A 17,346-nucleotide genomic window follows, 5' to 3' on the forward strand; every position below is an offset into this window, starting at 1 on the left:
TAACTTGATGTCATAAATATAAGGGGAAGGGTAAACACCTTTAAAATCCCTCCTGGCCAGAGGAAGAATCCTTTCACGTGTAAAGGGTTAAGAAGCTAGGATAACCTCGCTGGCACCTGACCAAAATGACCAACGAGGAGACAACATACTTTCAAAAGCTGCAGGAAGGGAGAAACAAAGCCTCTCTGTCTTCCTATGTGATGTTTTTGCCGGGGACAGAACAGGAATGGAGTCTTAGAACATAGTAAGTAATCTAGCTAGATATGCATTAGATTATGATTTCTTTAAACGGCTGAGGAAATAAGCAGTGCTGAATGGTATGGATATTCCTGTCTTTGTGTCTTTTTGTAACTCAAGGTTTTGCCTAGAGGAATTCTCTATGTTTTGAATCTAATTACCCTGTAAGGTATTTACCATTCTGATTTTACAGAGGTGATTCTTTTTTACTTTTTCTTCTATTAAAATTCTTCTTGTAAGAAACTGAATGCTTCTTTTCATTGTTCTTAAGATCCAAGGGTTTGTGTCTGTGGTCACCTATGCAAATTGGTGAGGATTTTTATCAAACCTTCCCCAGGAAGGGAGGTGCAAGATTTTGGTGAGGATTTTGGGGGGGAAAGACGTTTCCAAACGGCTCTTTCCCAATAATAAAACTGGTTAGACGTTTGGTGGTGACAGTGGAAGTCCAAGGGCAAAAGGTAAAATAGTTTGTACCTTGGGGAAGTTTTAACCTAAGCTGGTAAAAGTAAGCTTAGGAGGTCTTCATGCAGGTCCCCACATCTGTACCCTAGAGTTCAGAGTGGGGAAGGAACCTTGACACTTGGGCTAGAGATTTGTGTGTGGATGGGAGTCACCTTAGGTGCAATGCTCGCATTGTACCTCAAGCTAACTTTGAAAAGAAGAAAAACGAAGAGTGTGTTTGTAACAAAAATATTCTCTTGCAAGTAGTGTTTATTTTTTTTAGATTTACAGAAATGCTAAAAAAGGGGTCTGTAAGCCCCGTTATAGATCAGGGTCCCACTGTGCCAAGCACCATCAAAAAACAAACAAAAAAAAGTAATGACCCATCCTCAGAAAAGTTTACTAGCTAAGTATAAGACAGAAGAGAACTGAGGGATAAACTGATTTTAGTAAGGCTTTTGACACAGTCCCACGACACTCTCATAAACAAACCTGAAAAATGTGGTCTAGATGAAATTACTCTAATTTGTGTGCACAACTGGTCAAAAGACCTAGTCAAAGAGTAGTTATCAATGGTTCACTGTCAAACTGGGAGGGCATATCTGGTGGGTTCCCATGGGGATCAGTCCTGGGTTCCTTTCTAGTCAATATTTCATTAATGACTTCCATAATGGAATGGAAAGTATACTTATAAAATTTGCAGATAACACCAAACTGGGAGGTATTGCAAGCATTTTGGAGAGGAGAATCAGAATTCAAAACTACCTTGACAAAAATCAAAGAATTGGTCTGTAATCAACAAGATAAAATATAATAAAGTACTTCACTTAGGAAGGAAAAATCAAATGCTCAATTACAAAATGGAGGAAAACTGGCTATGTGGTCATACTGCTGAAAAGGACCTGGTGTTACAATGGATAAACTGAATATGAATCAACAATGTGATGCAGTTGCAAAACAGGCTAGTATCATTCTGGGGTGTCTTAACAGAAGTAAAACATGGGAGGTAATTGTCCCAGTCTTCTTGGCACAGTTGGGAGTCCTGTGTCCAATTCTGGGAGCCACACTTTAGGAAAAATGTGGATAAATTGGACAGAGTCTAGAGGAGAGCAACAAAAATGAAAGAAAAAAGGTTTAGAAAACCTATGAGGAAAGATTAAAAGCACTGGGCATGCTTAGTCTTGAGAAAAGAAGAGTGAGCAGGGATTCATAACATTCTTGAAATATATTAATGGCTGTTATAGAGAGGACTTGGATCAACTGTTCTTTGTGTTCACTGAAAGTAGGACAAGAAAATGGGCTTTATCTGCAGCAAGGGAGATTTAGGTTAGATATTAGGGAAAACTTTCTAATTATAAGGGTCGTTAAGCTATGTAATAGGTTTCCAAGGGAGGTTATGGAATCTCAATCCTTGGAGGTTTCAAGAAGAGGCTGGACAAACACCCATCAGAGATGGTCTAGGTTTATTTGGTCCTGCCACAGCAAATGGGGCTGGACTTGAAGACTTCTCGAGGTCCCTTCCAGCCCTACATTTCTATGATTCTATGAAAAACCATACATACAGAGAAGCATAAGATAACAATGACATATAAAAAGCTGTAGTCTCAGTAAACCAGCTGCCTAACCATTGTCAAGTTTTTTGTAGACAACTCAGCAGAGGAGAGTTTTAAGAAGGACAATGAGATGAGGCTTTGTGGATGTTTATGTAATACTCCTTCCATGCTGAAGGGAAAGCATGGAAGCAAGCAAAAAGTTCCACCGCCTGTGGTCTTATTCTAGGTTTTTTAAAAGGCCAGAAAACGAGGACTTGCAATATTTTTTAAAAGTACAGGATGAAGTTCTACTTACCCTATAGCCCCCAAAGAGACACCATGAACACTGCTTGCCTTCCCTGCAAGTCTCTCCCCATCCAGAAAAGGGATAGGATTTATATAACCTCGTCACTCAGTATGCATTGCACTAGAACTATTCTTCTCAGGCTGCTGTTCTCTTCTGATTCAGACAGACAGGAAATGGTTGGAAAGACCAGATCCCCCACAACTGAGGGGAAAAGCACTATTTTGTTTAAGGTGAAACTACCACTTAATGCAGTCTTCCCTCAGTGACACTGTTTTCACTTTGCAGAGGGAAGAGACTGCTGAGCTCTGACTGGTCCAGTGCTGTCAACAAAACACTTAAGTTGCTCATTCTCTGAAACAGCCCACTTCCTGAAGCACATATTCAGCTACTGTAAGAAGAGAAGTTTGAGAAGCAAAGAAACCAAAACTCTACACTCCATGTGGCCCCGACCTTAAATTCCAGGGATATCAATGAATCTGGTTCCTTATAATATGAAGAGTGCAATTAGAGAAAGAGGGTCAACTCTCAGGAAGGACCTGGTTTAGTGTAACACCAGGGTCTCAGGAATGCAAGATGGGGTGATGCTGTTAACAGACCAACTCCAGAGACATAGCATGTAAGCTGGACTCTTAGCATACCTAATGAAGATTTCTTTCCTACAGTGTTGCATCCCAGCTGCATCTCTTAGTCTGATGAAATACAATGACTGATGAGACAACACACTCAGAGTTTCATAATGTACAGCCTTTGTTAGAGTTGTCTCCATGTCTGGGAAGACAGTGACCCCCAGAGCCACAGCCTGGTGCATTTTCTGGAACTGTACTTGGGCTTGAAGCTGCTACACTGACCTAAATAAAGAAGATCATAGTGAACCCCAAACAACCTGATGTGCAATAAAAATTAGATAGAATTCGTGCAACATGTCATAGATTCTACAATGCAGAGTTCAGTGGGACAAAGTCAACATTTGCTATTTGCCAGGGTGTATGTTGCACTTATTTTACACTGAGCTACATTCTTACCATACTTAAATATACAAGGATTTTGCTCCTTTGCAAACATAATCAGAGTCAGAAACCAACCCACAACATTAACAAAACTGCACAACCGAGCTGTTATCCATAGCAGCGGTGCATGGCTCTGGTTGTACTATATATGGAAACATCCCCAAATTAGAAAAGTGATAAGCCATACCAAGATTTGAAACTGAAGAAATCTTAGAAGTCCTTTTACATTATGGGTTTTTGAGAGGCATAAAAATGGACAATGTAACTATCATTCTTATAAGACAGACCTTATTCCTCAAGTACACTTCATGGGCCTTGGCCTTTATTTCAGTAGAACTACTTGAAGAGTAAGGTACAGCTCAAGGAGAATAAGGATATCAGAATCTAGTCCAAAGTCTTTGAAGATTGTTTTAATGGGTTTCCTTCACTCAATGTAAAGAATGTCAAATTTTCAAGCATGATTTTGCATATGAAAATTGCTAGTACATACAGTGTTCCTTTAGTAAATACACTACAGGAATTATCTACTAAGCAAAATGGAGGGGGATTTTTTAAAAGGTTCTCCAATTTTTATTTTAATCAAACTTTTTTTCCTCTCTCTCTCTCCCACTCTCCCTTTAAATAAATTACAAGTGTGAGAGTACAGTCCAAAGATAAAATGTTTTGACGCAGTAAAGATCCTGTTTGTTTGGCATAGAAACAATGAGAAAATCTTGAGAATCTTTTTTTTTTCTCATTAGTATAACTTGACATATTTATGATCATTTTATCTGACTATTTGACCTGAAGGTTAGTGTGGAATATGGTTCCAGAAAGAAAAAATTAATTTCCATTATATGAATACAACCATATCACCATATGCTTCTACATCAGTGGTGGGCAACCTGCAGCCCATCAGGGTAATATGATTGCAGGTCGCGAGACATTTTGCTGACATTGACTGTCCATAGGCACCTCCCCCCCACAGCTCCCAGTGGCCACAGTTCTCCATTCCAGCCAATGGGAGCTGTGGGGGAAAGTGCCTGCGGACGGTCAACGTCAAAAAAATGTCTCACGGCCCGCAATCAGATTACCCTGATGGGCCACAAGTTACCCAACACTGTTCTTAGTGGAGAAATATTACTAAAAGAATCAGATAATCTTTTACTGAGAGACTGTTCGGATCTTTATTTGAAGAGGGAATATAAAAATAATTGCCATACTGAGAAAATTATAAAATTGTTGCAAATACTAGAAACAAAGGATAGAAATGGTAAGTTCATTTTTAATGTGTTAGCATTTTCTTACAGTTACAGTGCATAAGTATGTCTGGGGCATCTGGACAACTCTAAACATAGTACTGAAAAGTAATCTGATCTGATTAGCCAATTAAATATAGTTGAAACAGTCAGACCATTTACCACTAGTGAGTTTCTTAATTATGTTTCTCAAATTTTATTAGGTTTTCCAATAATAAATGTATCAAGTACAATACAGTTCTTTAGCCACTGGGGTATCTTTCATAAGAGCATCTTATTAAGTTATCGTATTAAAAATCTAAACTCCTTCAAGTGGTTCCAATAATGTAATAGCCAATACTGTTGCCTCAGCCAGATTCTCTCAGTTCTTCAGTTCCTGTGCTAGGTACAGGAAAGGACAGGGAGTAGGTGGTTTTAACCCAGATTTGTGCCTCCCTAATTCTGGGCCCAGTCCCCAGTGCAATTTAAGAGTAAACCCACATCTGTTCAAAATGGCTCTGACTTGTAACAGCCTTCTGTGAGTGTAGTGCCAGCACAGGCCAGCTGAAGTGAAGTGTGCTCGAGCCTAACCCCCATCCTTCTCTAGGCAATTCCAATCCGGTATAATTACAGGTTAGAATTAGAATACCTACAACAAGGATCATGAAGGAAACAGCATAGACCCATTACATTTTCTCTGTGACGACTATGGAACTCCATTATAACAGGTTTTCTTCCATGACCTTTTAGTCTCCCTTTACACTGGCCGCTTTAAGGGAGTATTGGGTTTTCTGTCTTTTGTATTGTTAATACAAACTGTCTACTACAGTAAAGTAAATATGTATCATCCATTAAAAATAAAGAGATGTCAAATAATTTAAATAGAGTTTTCAGACCATAAACATTTCATTCAACTATCAGGGCACAATTCTATAACATTATGAGCAGCAGCTGATTTTAAAAACATTTACACCATTAGTTCCCTGTTCAGCAAAATGCATGGCTTCCAATCCCACATAAAACCAAATTAAGGAGAACAGCGTTTCTGATCTATCAGACCCATGATTAGAAGAGCTTTCAAAACAATTACTGTATTCTATTCCAATGAGTACTCTCTACTCTTTCCTCGTAGTCCTTATCTTTACTATTATAATACCTAATATAATACCTAACTCTTACATAGCACCTTTCATCAGTAGATCTCAACATGTGTCACAACCTTTAATGTGTTTTTCCTCACAACTCTCCTATGATGTAGGGGATTGCACATGAAAGGTTCTTCAACAAGACGCTTCTTCCACAGTATCCACAAGATGTCACCATTGTTAAAAAAAATACCATACACAGTATAATATTGCATGTTCTTTTTGTCTGAACCAGGGAAAGATTTTTGTAATACACTGACAACTTGATCTAGATAATATAGTCCAACAGAATAACTCCAATGTGCATATGGATTGAATAAACTAAACAGAACAGGATGTGCAAGCAAGAGATAACAGGAAGTTATTTTAAGAAGGATAGAATGTATGGATTTACAATGGATAAAGCAATACCTTTACAAGTTTTCAAGAAATTACCAAATATTTAAAGTACTTGGTAAAGCAGCAGGAATGGTAAGCTATCAGACAGCTTTTGCAGATGCCAATTCAGTTAGAAGGTACTGAAAAAGTTTATGAATTGTAGAAAAGAGCATTTAGAAGTAAGAAATGATCAAACAAAACAGTCTTTCAAGTATCACCAGGTTGAAGAAATGCAGAAAGAATAGTAAGGCGCATTAAAGAAAACCCACTCATCATCCACATTAGTACATTGGGAACATACAGAACAAAGAAAAATTCATCAAAGACTTCAAGGACTTTGAGAAAAAATTAATCATTGGACAAATTATAGTCTGTTAGCCTACCTATTGCAAGTATGAATGGTTTAGCGAGATGACTGTTAGGCCTGGTCTACACTAGGGGGGGAACAATCTAAGTTATGCAACTTCAGCTACATGAATAACGTAGCTGAAGTCAACGTACTTAGATCTACTCACCGCGGTATCTTCGCTGTGGTGAGTTGACTGCTGAGGCTCTCCCGTCGACTCCACCTGCACCTCTTGCTCCGGTGGAGTATTGGAGTTGATGGGAGAGCACTCGGCAGTCGATTTATCGCGTCTAGACTAGACGCGATAAATCGACTCCCGCTGGATCGATCACTGGCCACCAATCTGGCAGGTAGTATAGACAAGCCCTTGGATGAAGAGAATATTCTAAGAAAAGGGAGTTAGGATTTTAGATTTATGACTTCCTTCTGCTGGAAAAAGTGCCAATCAGCATAGTCAGTCTTCTATTAAAGTGTGGATCTACCCTGAAAAGTGAATTTCCTGAACTGGCAATTTTCAGTTTCATGTTCATTGTCTGTCAGTGATTCAGTATCACATATACTCAGTGCACAAGTAAACTAGTGATTTTCTAACTCCCAACTCTGCAGTCTCAGTTGGACTACACAAGAATGAACCTGGGTACATCCTTTCTTATCCATCATTACCAATAATAAAGGTTCTACAGGCCTCAGTAACATCTGTGCCAACCAAAGCTGTCTTCAGAGCATTCCCTGGATGATCCCAGTGTCACTCTATTGCCTTAAATAGATTTATAGGGCAGTACTGATTGACATTTACAAAACAGTACTGCACATTAGTCACAAAAAGAATTTAATACATCTCATTCTCTCTTGGGTGTATTGGCTGAGTGCTAACAGGAGTAAAAATTAGTAAATTATTTGTGTCACTCAAGTAACAAACAATGACCACCAATATACGCAGGACCAAATCGGTTATATGGAGTCATTTTAACCATGCCTTTTCAAGAGGAAAACAAATTTAAACAAGAAAGAAGCTAATCCTGCTAGGATTGTTTCATACATCCCATTTTCATAAGTGAATTATGCATCTGGAGTGTAAAACATGGACTTTGAATGGGAAAAGAATAATTAAGAATGGGAAAAAAACATAGGATCCATAAGGAATAAAAAAATTATGAACAAAAAGGGAAATTTGGCTAAGGAGATAGCTGTTTTTAAAGATGCTAAATATATCCAAAAAATTGGAGGGACTCATTATTATTTATACTTATATAACCTGTCTGCTCAGAGAGGCACTCTGTCCCCGCTCTGGTGGTGACTAGGGCAGCTAGAGGTTGATGAGCCTGCTATACTCTTGGCTAAGAGACATGTCTTTGTTTCAGCTCATGTAGTAGAGGCTTCTGCATTTGGCTCAAGAGGTCACAGGTTTGATCCCTGCTGATTACATCCAAGGTGGTCTGCGTTACACTTACTAATACAAAGAGGAGACTGCTGCGTCATGCAGAAGGTTAGACTAGATGATCCAGAAGGTCTTTTCAGCCCAATCATCTCTGATTTTACAACAGACTCACTCATAAGTCAAACACTAAACTTCAGTTAAAATTACCTGCCTTTGATTTCATTAAAATAAACCTAGTTCCCAAAGTACATTTAGATCCAGATACAATTCTTGAGCTCATTTGGAAAGTGTATTTTTTAAATTAACTGTTTACATTTACGTTATAAAGATTTAAATTCGCATAGCAGGTAAGATACATAAATGAGGGCTCCTCTTTCACATAGATTTGATTCTAAGACATATATATTAATAACTTACCTTGCCAGCTGTCATTGCACACACACAGTTTCTCGCCTGTCAAATCACAGTAGCCATGATCTGGGCTCCCACAGTTAGCTTTACAGTATGGAATATCACAGGCTTCGCCTTTCCAATACTTGTCACACTCACAATACACTTGGCTTGGAATGGAAACACTAGTTGTACATTTCCCATGCCCCGAGCAATTGTTAGGACAGGAATTAATGCTGTAAAAATAAATATATAAAATAAGGCAACAAAGAAATAAAAGAGCTGGGTAGAGCTTTTCATATGACATTATAATAATAATTTGCATTTGCTGTATACAGCTCCTTTTATTTGCAAATCCACAATCACTGATACAAATGTAGTAAGTATAATCACTGTTTTACAGACAGGGGATCTGAGATGCACTAAGGTTAAAGTACTCTCTGCTTACACACAGTCAGTGATAGAATCAGAACTGAGGCCTCCCTATGCTGTACTATGCAGGACTGGCTCTGCACCAAGAACTGAATCTAAATTTCATAATCAATCAAAGATCCATGAAAAAGGGAAAACACAAAGACTAACATTCTTTAGACATTGTTTAAACAGTTCTTTATATTCTAACTAAAACTAATGTTACCTTTTAATAACCAGTGGAGGGTAACAGAAGTTGTTTTATATTATCCTTCCAATAAAGTTAACCCTGTTGTGTGTGGAAGCCTCCGTTTCTGTAAATTGCTGTGTGCTTTAACTCAGTTTTGGATCTTCCCTATATTTATTTTGTTAACAATATAAAGTGTTTCCATCATGTCTGCCAGGATGGCTTTTTCATATGCTTTTTTAATATAGTTGCTTTTTTTTTTTCAGATTCGTAAAGCCATGATACAAAGCCCATGTTAAAAAACATTTATAATTGCATGTGCCTGCGCTGAGCAACAAATTAAAGCAAAATAGCTTTCCTCCCACCCTCCCAAAATTAGGGGTTTAAAGTTTAATTAGTGCTAGTGAAAAGGGCCAGATTAACAGCATTGATGTGGCATTCACAGGAAGAAAAAGATCTGGAACAAAAGGCACCTTTCATCTCCTTGCTGCTGTGGTGACTCTGAAAGCAGCAAGTCATGCTCATTGTGTATTGCCAGGCCCAACAGAGTGACTAAATAACCAGGCTGCTTCTTTTATCTTCTTTAGATATTCAATACCAACAATGTTATTTCTCTGTTCTCCCACTTGAGGAAGATTACTTGGAAGGCAAAGAACAAGCACTTGGTGTGGGGTAGCCTATCATCACGTCTAGAACTTCAGAGCTCATAGGAGAGTGATGACAACCAGCAAAATTAAGTTTAAAAAAAATTTCAATGCAGAATCAGAGCAAAGAGCAGAGGAAGAATCCATCAGAAGGTGGGAGATAAGAGGACCATCTGTCCAAGTCCCTGAAGAAGAGCTTATGGAGGTAGTGCAGGAGGAAAGAGACAAAGCAGCAGAAGTTTAGGTAAACCTGAGATACATATAAGACTGAAGTGGGTTTTAGCCCATGAACGCTTATGCCCAAATAAATTTGTTAGTCTCTAAAGTGCCACAAGTACTCCTCATTGTTTTTGCCGATACAGACTAACACAGCTACCACTCTGAAACAAGTATTGAAGGAGTCTCTCTGAGAAATAGAAAGAATAGTAAACATATCTTCTCTGTAAACATAGCAATGAAAGCTAGCTGGTGAAAAGTTTAAGTTTGAGACTTTACTATAAAATCAGTAACAGGAGGACAAAGAAAGTAGGGATTCATTCATTAGTTTCCCTTTGCATATACACTGAAGGATAGATGGCAACTTTTCAGTTATTTATTTCAGTTATCTTCCAACATAATAATTTAATAGCATGTATTAGTGATTTTGAGGTATAAAAGAATGCTGAACATGCTGTAGTTAAGAATGCTATGTCCTATTGCCATTGACTTCCAAGATAAGCAGACAGGTTCACAAAACTTTGGGAACTACTAGGGAAAACAATTACAGCAACGATAAATTGTTTAGATGGTTATATTTTCTTGCTGTCACCTGAAAGGACTAAGTAGATTATTCTGGGTGACAAAACTGCAATCACACACACCGAAAAAGGAAGAATATCTTTCAAGACTTCTTTCTGTTATAGTCTAACTGCATGTACAACATTACCCAGTCAAAGGATTCTCAAACACTGGATAACTCCCTCATGTAGTAAAAGCAACATAAGGAAAACTACTGTAAATTACAGCAGAATGTAAGAATGGCCATACTGAGTCAGACCAATGGTCCATCTAGCCCCCGATCCTGTCTTCCAACAGTTCTAATGTCAGGTGCCTCAGAGGGAATGAACAGAACAGGTAATCATCAAGTGATCCATCCCCTGTCACACATTCCCAGCTTCTGGCAAACAGAGGCTAGGGACACTTCAGAGCATGGTTTTGCATCACTGTCCATCCTCCATGAGAATATGAGCAATCTCCTTGTAGATAATTCAATGAAGACCTCTGCTCAATGCGTAGCTGGGATCAAAAAAGCAAACAAGATGCTAGGATGTATAAGTCACAGAATAAAGTTCTGACACAATATTATACAGACAATATTATAGTACCATTATATAAGTTAATTGTGAGGCTTCTTCTAAAATACTGTGTGCAGCATTAATCCCACCATCTCAAGAAGCATATGGCAGAATTAGACCGGGTTCAGAGAAGGGCAACAACAATAATCAAGGGTATGGAAAAACTCTCATATGAAGAGAGTTTGAAAAGAGTGGGATTATTTACCTTATAAAGGAGATGAATAAGAGAGAATGATAAAAATATATAAAATAATGAACGCTATAGAGAAGATCGATGAGGAGCTTCTCTTCTCCCTGCCTCATAAAACAAGAATGGGACATTCAATAAAATTAAAAATTAGCTAATTAAAAACTGATGAAATATTCTTTCACACAACATATAATTACACTGTGGAACTCATTGCCACAGAAATTGTTAAGGCAAAGAATTTAAGATTTAAAAAAGGGATTAGACATTAGATAACCAGAATATCTAGTTATTATCATTAACATCATCATTTTGGAAGGGGTATTAAATGTTATGGTTCAATCCTTAAACTAACCTCTAACTGTTAGAGATCAGGATGAGACCTAATATGGGAGGAAGATTATCCCACAAATACCTATTGTGAGGGTCTTGCACCTGTACTGGCCACTGTCAGAGACTGGGTATTTGACTTGAAGGACCTCAGATCTGGTCCAGCAATGTTAGGGCTCAGAGGACAGGTATCACTGGATGGAAAAAAACAGGAAATATTGAGAGAGTAGAATAGTGGTATTTCCACTGCATATGGCATCGGTGAGACTATTACTGGAACAGCGTATCCAATTCTGGTGTCCACATTTCAAAGAAGAATTGAAAAATTGTAAATATTCGCAAAGAACCACAAGAATGATTCTACATCTGGAAAACATGACTTACATTAAGAGACATAAGACTCTCAACATATTTAGCTTATCCAAAAAAAGCTAAGGGCTTGTCTAGACTTACCGGAGAATTGACGCTGCGGCGATCAATGCATCGGTGGTCGATTTAGCGGGTCTAGTGAAGACACGCTAATCGACCACCGATTGCTTTCCCATCAACTCCTGTACTCCACCTGATCGAGAAGAGTAAGGGGAGTCAACAGAAGAGCATCTCCCGTCGACGTCACATAGTGCGGACCCTGCAGTAAATAGATCTAAGCTATGCCAATTTGAGTTAAGCTATTCATGTAACTCAAATTGTGTCACTTAGATCGATTTTTCCCTTTAGCATAAACAAGGCCTGTGTGTCAAATTGTGAGCCCTTTACTTGCACAACTTGTCCCACTGACTCCAACTACTCATAATAAGGTGCTCTTCAACATGAGCAAAGGTCAGAATCTGACCTTAAGTGTCCCCACCGACAAGGATTTGGGACATTCTATGTGGAAATATGTTTCACCTTGTTTTACCATTTTTAAAAACTTCTCTCATTCACTCTCACCCCATAAAAACCTTCTGGACATCCTGGAATGAAAGACTTATCAGTGTGAATAACTCCCTGACATCATTAATACCTTTAACCCAATCAAAAGACAAATATAGTCTACAAGTATGTAATTCTCCTGAAGAACATTATAGCCCTAATTCATAAAATAACAATTCTTTTAAAAAACAGATACTTACGAGTAAAATATGTTAAATCCAGTTAGGTTATAAGCAGCATCACTAAAAAAGTGTAGCAACACATAGCCGGATGTAGTAACTACTTCAGGAACAGTTTCATTTCCCCGCACCTCAGGGACTATTAGACCACTGGAAAAGAGAGATTAAATGAAGGATTCTTATTAATGGTAATAATAAAATAAATAACATGATTCAATCATTAATTATATATCCAACATAATCTGGAACTCTTACGGAGCCTATTTAAATTATATTGAATAAAACAGGGCTCAAACCCATGAACTCTACACCTTGAGAGAGACAGGGTTTCCCAATTGTTTTTGTAACAATACAAAATTCCACATACATTTGCTATCTATGCACATGCATTGCCATTAAAATGTTGGAAGCTAATTATTAAAGACCACTTTGGGAAAGACTTTTTCAATTATACAAATGGCATTTAGATGCTCCTCTCCAATTGACTTTGACACACCTAGGCACCAAAAAGACAGTTGTGCCTTTGAAAGTCTCCCCCTTTGGTCACTAGAATAATTAGTTCATATGCAAAAAGTATGATTTTAACTAAATTCTATGGGAAAATTTAAGACAACAGGAAAAATCTTTCCAAAAATTTTTATAAAGTACCAACAAACTTCTTTAATTATTAAGCTAAACACTTAAGAACGACTTAATAGTAAAAGACTTTTAAAAAATGAAAACTTTTATATAAAGAAGTGTGTTTCAATTTTTAAAAACAAAATTTCAATTCCTCTCAAATGCTAATAAAATGGTCTGAATAAAAAGAGTTACAACCAACTTTAAAAGTTATCTGTTTTCCCGGCACAAGAAGAACAAAGGAAATTAAAGAAATGTTGCATATTCATTAGTCAGACTGCATATTCTGGAGCTGAAGGCATGAAGCTAATGAAAGCACCCAACTTGGAATCTAAACAACCCTGAAAGTAGTTTTCCTATAACTTCCTAGAAATAGGAAGAAGAGTATTTTAAAAAGTCTGAAGTGAGCAACACACACACACCCCCTACCCTGCTTAAACAGCAAGCACTCCACAACTCATCCTGTGCATCTCTACACTAGAGTTACTATGAAACGCTAAGAAAAACAAAGAAGACTTAAAAAGATACTAACCCAAGGAAATCTCTCTAAGACTTCAACATGGATAGGTGAGAGAAAGTTAATCAAGACACTGCCAAAGGATTAGATTTTAAAAGCCTTGCAATACTTTTTTGGGAATATGGAAAAGCTGTTGTAACTTCAAATATTAACAGTTCTCCTGTTAATCACAAAATGCTTAGACCTGTATTCTTGGACAGGAGACCAGGGTTAAACATTGATAAGCAAAGCAGAAGTCGGTTTTAATTTGATTTAAGATTCTTAGTAAGATTCTTAATATTCTTTATATTTGTAATTGGCCTATCTTAAAATAGCTCCTGAAATGGCTTCTTCCAAGTTATTGATTAAATACTTCCTTCAATTTCATATGATTTATTTAAGATGGCTTATTTTGCCCAAATATAAACTGACTGGTTATTATTAACCACCACAGGATCCACTTTTCCTTAAACGAAATTGTTTTGCCCATTTAGATATCATTGTATATCCTTGGATAACTAAGATGACTGTCTTCTCAATTTGGGGAAATAATACCTTGGTCACAACTTAATAAGAGAAAAGTGCCCCACCAGAGGCAGGCCCACTCTCAGAGAAATACTCTCTGCTAAAAGCACTCCCCAGAGAATCATACAGAAGGGACTGTAAAGCAGTAACCAATTTATTATTTGTGTTCTGTTACCTGCACTGTTTTGTTCAATGTTTTCTTTTACTTTCTTTAATAATAAAATAGTCATGATTAACGATTGTGATTATTTTGCTCGGTCTCAAGCATGGTGTCTCTTAAAGTATGTAAAGGAATGCCTTTGACTAAAATAGTGGCAGTCACCTGCCTGAGTTGGCATTAAGAGAAACAATTAGTAAGAGTTCAAGGACCTTTTCTTTTTTCTCTGGTCTATTTTTAGTAGTTTTTAAAACACATGTACTTAGTGTCCAACAATTTAAAATCACCTCTTTCTACCCCACATCCTGCTCTAATGGTCCGGGGAAATGGATATTGCAAGACTACAAACACAGTTTAAATGTTTGCAGGATCAGGGCCATAAAGTAGAAAGACTGACTCACTAAATATATTTGTTTTATCAACAACATATATAATTCTGTACCCATAGAACCATGACTATAGACATCTAAACTTTTATGTACTTACTTTCCTTTCCACAAAAGGATTCTCTTAACATTATTTTCTACATATTGCTACAGGACTCTGAGGAAAAAGCTTCCCAACAGTTATGAGGCACTGACATATATCAGAATTTTTTAGTTCTGCAAGTTGCCCACAGCAGCCTAGACAGTATGGTAAGTGGCACCCTATAAATATCTAACTCAGAGATAATCCAATTATAATTATTCATATTATCTAATGAGAACAATAGAGCAATCAAGCCCTTTTGTATTTTCGCTGTTAACAAGTCTGGGGATCCTTCTGAGCTTTGATATTTCAAAGGCCAGGGCCACTAAGTACTACCCAGCCATATTTTTTTAATTTTAGTCACAATACTTTCCATTCTGCTGTGCAAAGAAAAGACCTTGTATAACTGGTAATTGGGACAGCCTCCACACCAACCTCCCTCAAGAGATAGCTTCAGTTGTCTATCTGTAATGGGCTTAATAGATATCCTTCATGTCTTATAAGCAGTACAATGTCTTTGTTGCGTAAGTCACAAATTCTGTGATTTCCCTTTAACTATATCAAGCAATTTCCCCCCTCCTTTGCCAGCCAGTCCCCCACTTCCATTAATAAAAAAAAAAAACCCACCCTCAGTTGATATCAGGAATCTACTGGAAACTCACTCTAGCTAGGATGGCACTCATATTAGCATTAATGTTCCAGTGCAATGTCAGCATTGAACATAAGCCAGGAGAGAAATTTTGTCTTACTCAAAGGCAAAAGTGCTATTATGTTGTATTCCCATTTGGCAACTTATTCGACCATCAGTGTATATTTTCAACCAATATTAATGAAAGACAGCAAACTACCAATAGCAAATTAAAACCTCTATTGCTACTTTTTCGTCATATTAATAATACTTTATACTAATACTACTACTAAAGAACTATTACATAAAAATACTCACCTAAATACAGCTATTAAAGGTGCATATACTGAATCTCCATCATAAACATACATATGGTCCCAACTACATTCTGTGGCAAAATGATTAAATCTTAATCTTAATATTGCATTAGGACTGAAAGAAGAAAACAATAAGAGCACATTACAGTGATATATTGTTTAGCAAAAGCATAGACTCATAATACAATTATATAATAAAAATTACTTGGAGTATAATAAAATTAACCATACCATCATAATATTACATTATTAAATACAAACAGTCTTTTTAAGTACTAATCATAACTCATGCAGACAAAAGTTGGTATAAAACCATATTTAAAACCAGCCAATTATTTAATTTTTTTATCTTAAACTATTTTAAAAGTCATGCTTACAATTATTAAAATTACCCATGGATATTACTATCCATAAGGTTTTTAAAAGGGCTACTGTCAACGTTTAATCCTCAAAATTTAGGCTTTGATAAAGTTTTACAAAACTTGGTACTAATAAAAAAAATGTAATGTTATATTAAAATGTCAATACTAAAGATTGTTGATTGACTAACAATACTGTGCCTTCCAACATAAAACGGAGGAATGTGTGGTGACTTCAAAGGGAATACAATGCAAAATCTGGGACTTCAATAGGATTTATCATGAGACAACCTCCATCTTGGTCAATGTACCAAAAATAGAACCAGAAGCCTCCAGAGGTAAATGCTCACCTCACTAACCAGGTGCCTTTGATGATGCCAGAAGCAACTAAGACATCCTCTGAAGTGGGGTTGGCTGAGTGGGGGTCTCAACTAGGGTGACCAGATGTCCCGATTTTTATAGTGCCGATATTTGGGGCTTTTTCTTAAATAGGCTCCTATTACCCCCCACCCTCTGTCCCAATTTTTCACACTTGCTGTCTGGTCACCCTAGCCTCAACCAACAGCAGCTAAGTCAATGCTAAATGTGATCACCCTGTTCCCTCTCCCATGTCGATGGCCTGCAGCATGTGTGTATGGGAGAGGAGGAAGGTGCTGCTTTCTTTTCCCCTCAGTCTATGCACCCTCTTTCCCAATGCTGCAGGCTGAGGCGGGGAATAGGCTCTCTCACACTGCATCTGGGCACCGGAGTCTGTTTCACCCACTCCTGCTGCCATTGGACAGGGGTGTTGTGATGAACCAGCTGATTGGCTCTTGCCTGCCAGAGTAAGGGAAAGGGAGGTGAGTGGCTGAGACAAGTAGCTGTTGGGCTCTGTTTCAGCCCCTCTTATCCAGAATGCTCTATTTTCTATGATGCCAGGGGCTAGTCTGATCACTAATCTTTTGTTTGGAGTCTGGCACCAGAGTTTTGCCATATGGCAATACTGGCAAACTGTTGCATGGGTTATTTCACCTTCCACGTGGCATCCCAGAGTTCTGCTTTGGGAGTCTAAATTACAGTCATCACAATTTGGCAGGTTCCAGTGAAGATGGTGGGTTAATAAAGGATCTGATGTGTGGTCTACGTAACATGATAGGCAGCTAGAGCATTGGACTCAAGCATGACATTGCATGGTGAAGGGGTAGGCTTCCATGTCTCATACAGCATGTGGTTTTCT

General features: G+C 37.7%; 1 protein-coding gene across 11 annotated transcripts in view; it reads right to left on the minus strand.

The window, feature by feature from the left end:
- ATRNL1 (attractin like 1) overlaps nucleotides 1-17,346 on the minus strand; it is a 1,086,620-nt gene that overhangs the window by 971,792 nt on the left and 97,482 nt on the right. For all 11 annotated transcript variants that reach the window (XM_073354269.2, XM_073354267.2, XM_073354264.2 and 8 more), the window contains exons 4-6: nucleotides 15,773-15,886; nucleotides 12,584-12,712; nucleotides 8,406-8,614 (exon numbers count right to left, since the gene is read on the minus strand). In XM_073354269.2, the coding sequence (XP_073210370.2) occupies nucleotides 8,406-8,614; nucleotides 12,584-12,712; nucleotides 15,773-15,886 (452 nt within the window). The remainder of the gene's footprint in view (nucleotides 1-8,405; nucleotides 8,615-12,583; nucleotides 12,713-15,772; nucleotides 15,887-17,346) is intronic.

The sequence above is a fragment of the Lepidochelys kempii genome, chromosome 7 (genome assembly GCF_965140285.1).
Source record: "Lepidochelys kempii isolate rLepKem1 chromosome 7, rLepKem1.hap1, whole genome shotgun sequence".
Classification (NCBI taxonomy): domain Eukaryota; kingdom Metazoa; phylum Chordata; order Testudines; family Cheloniidae; genus Lepidochelys; species Lepidochelys kempii.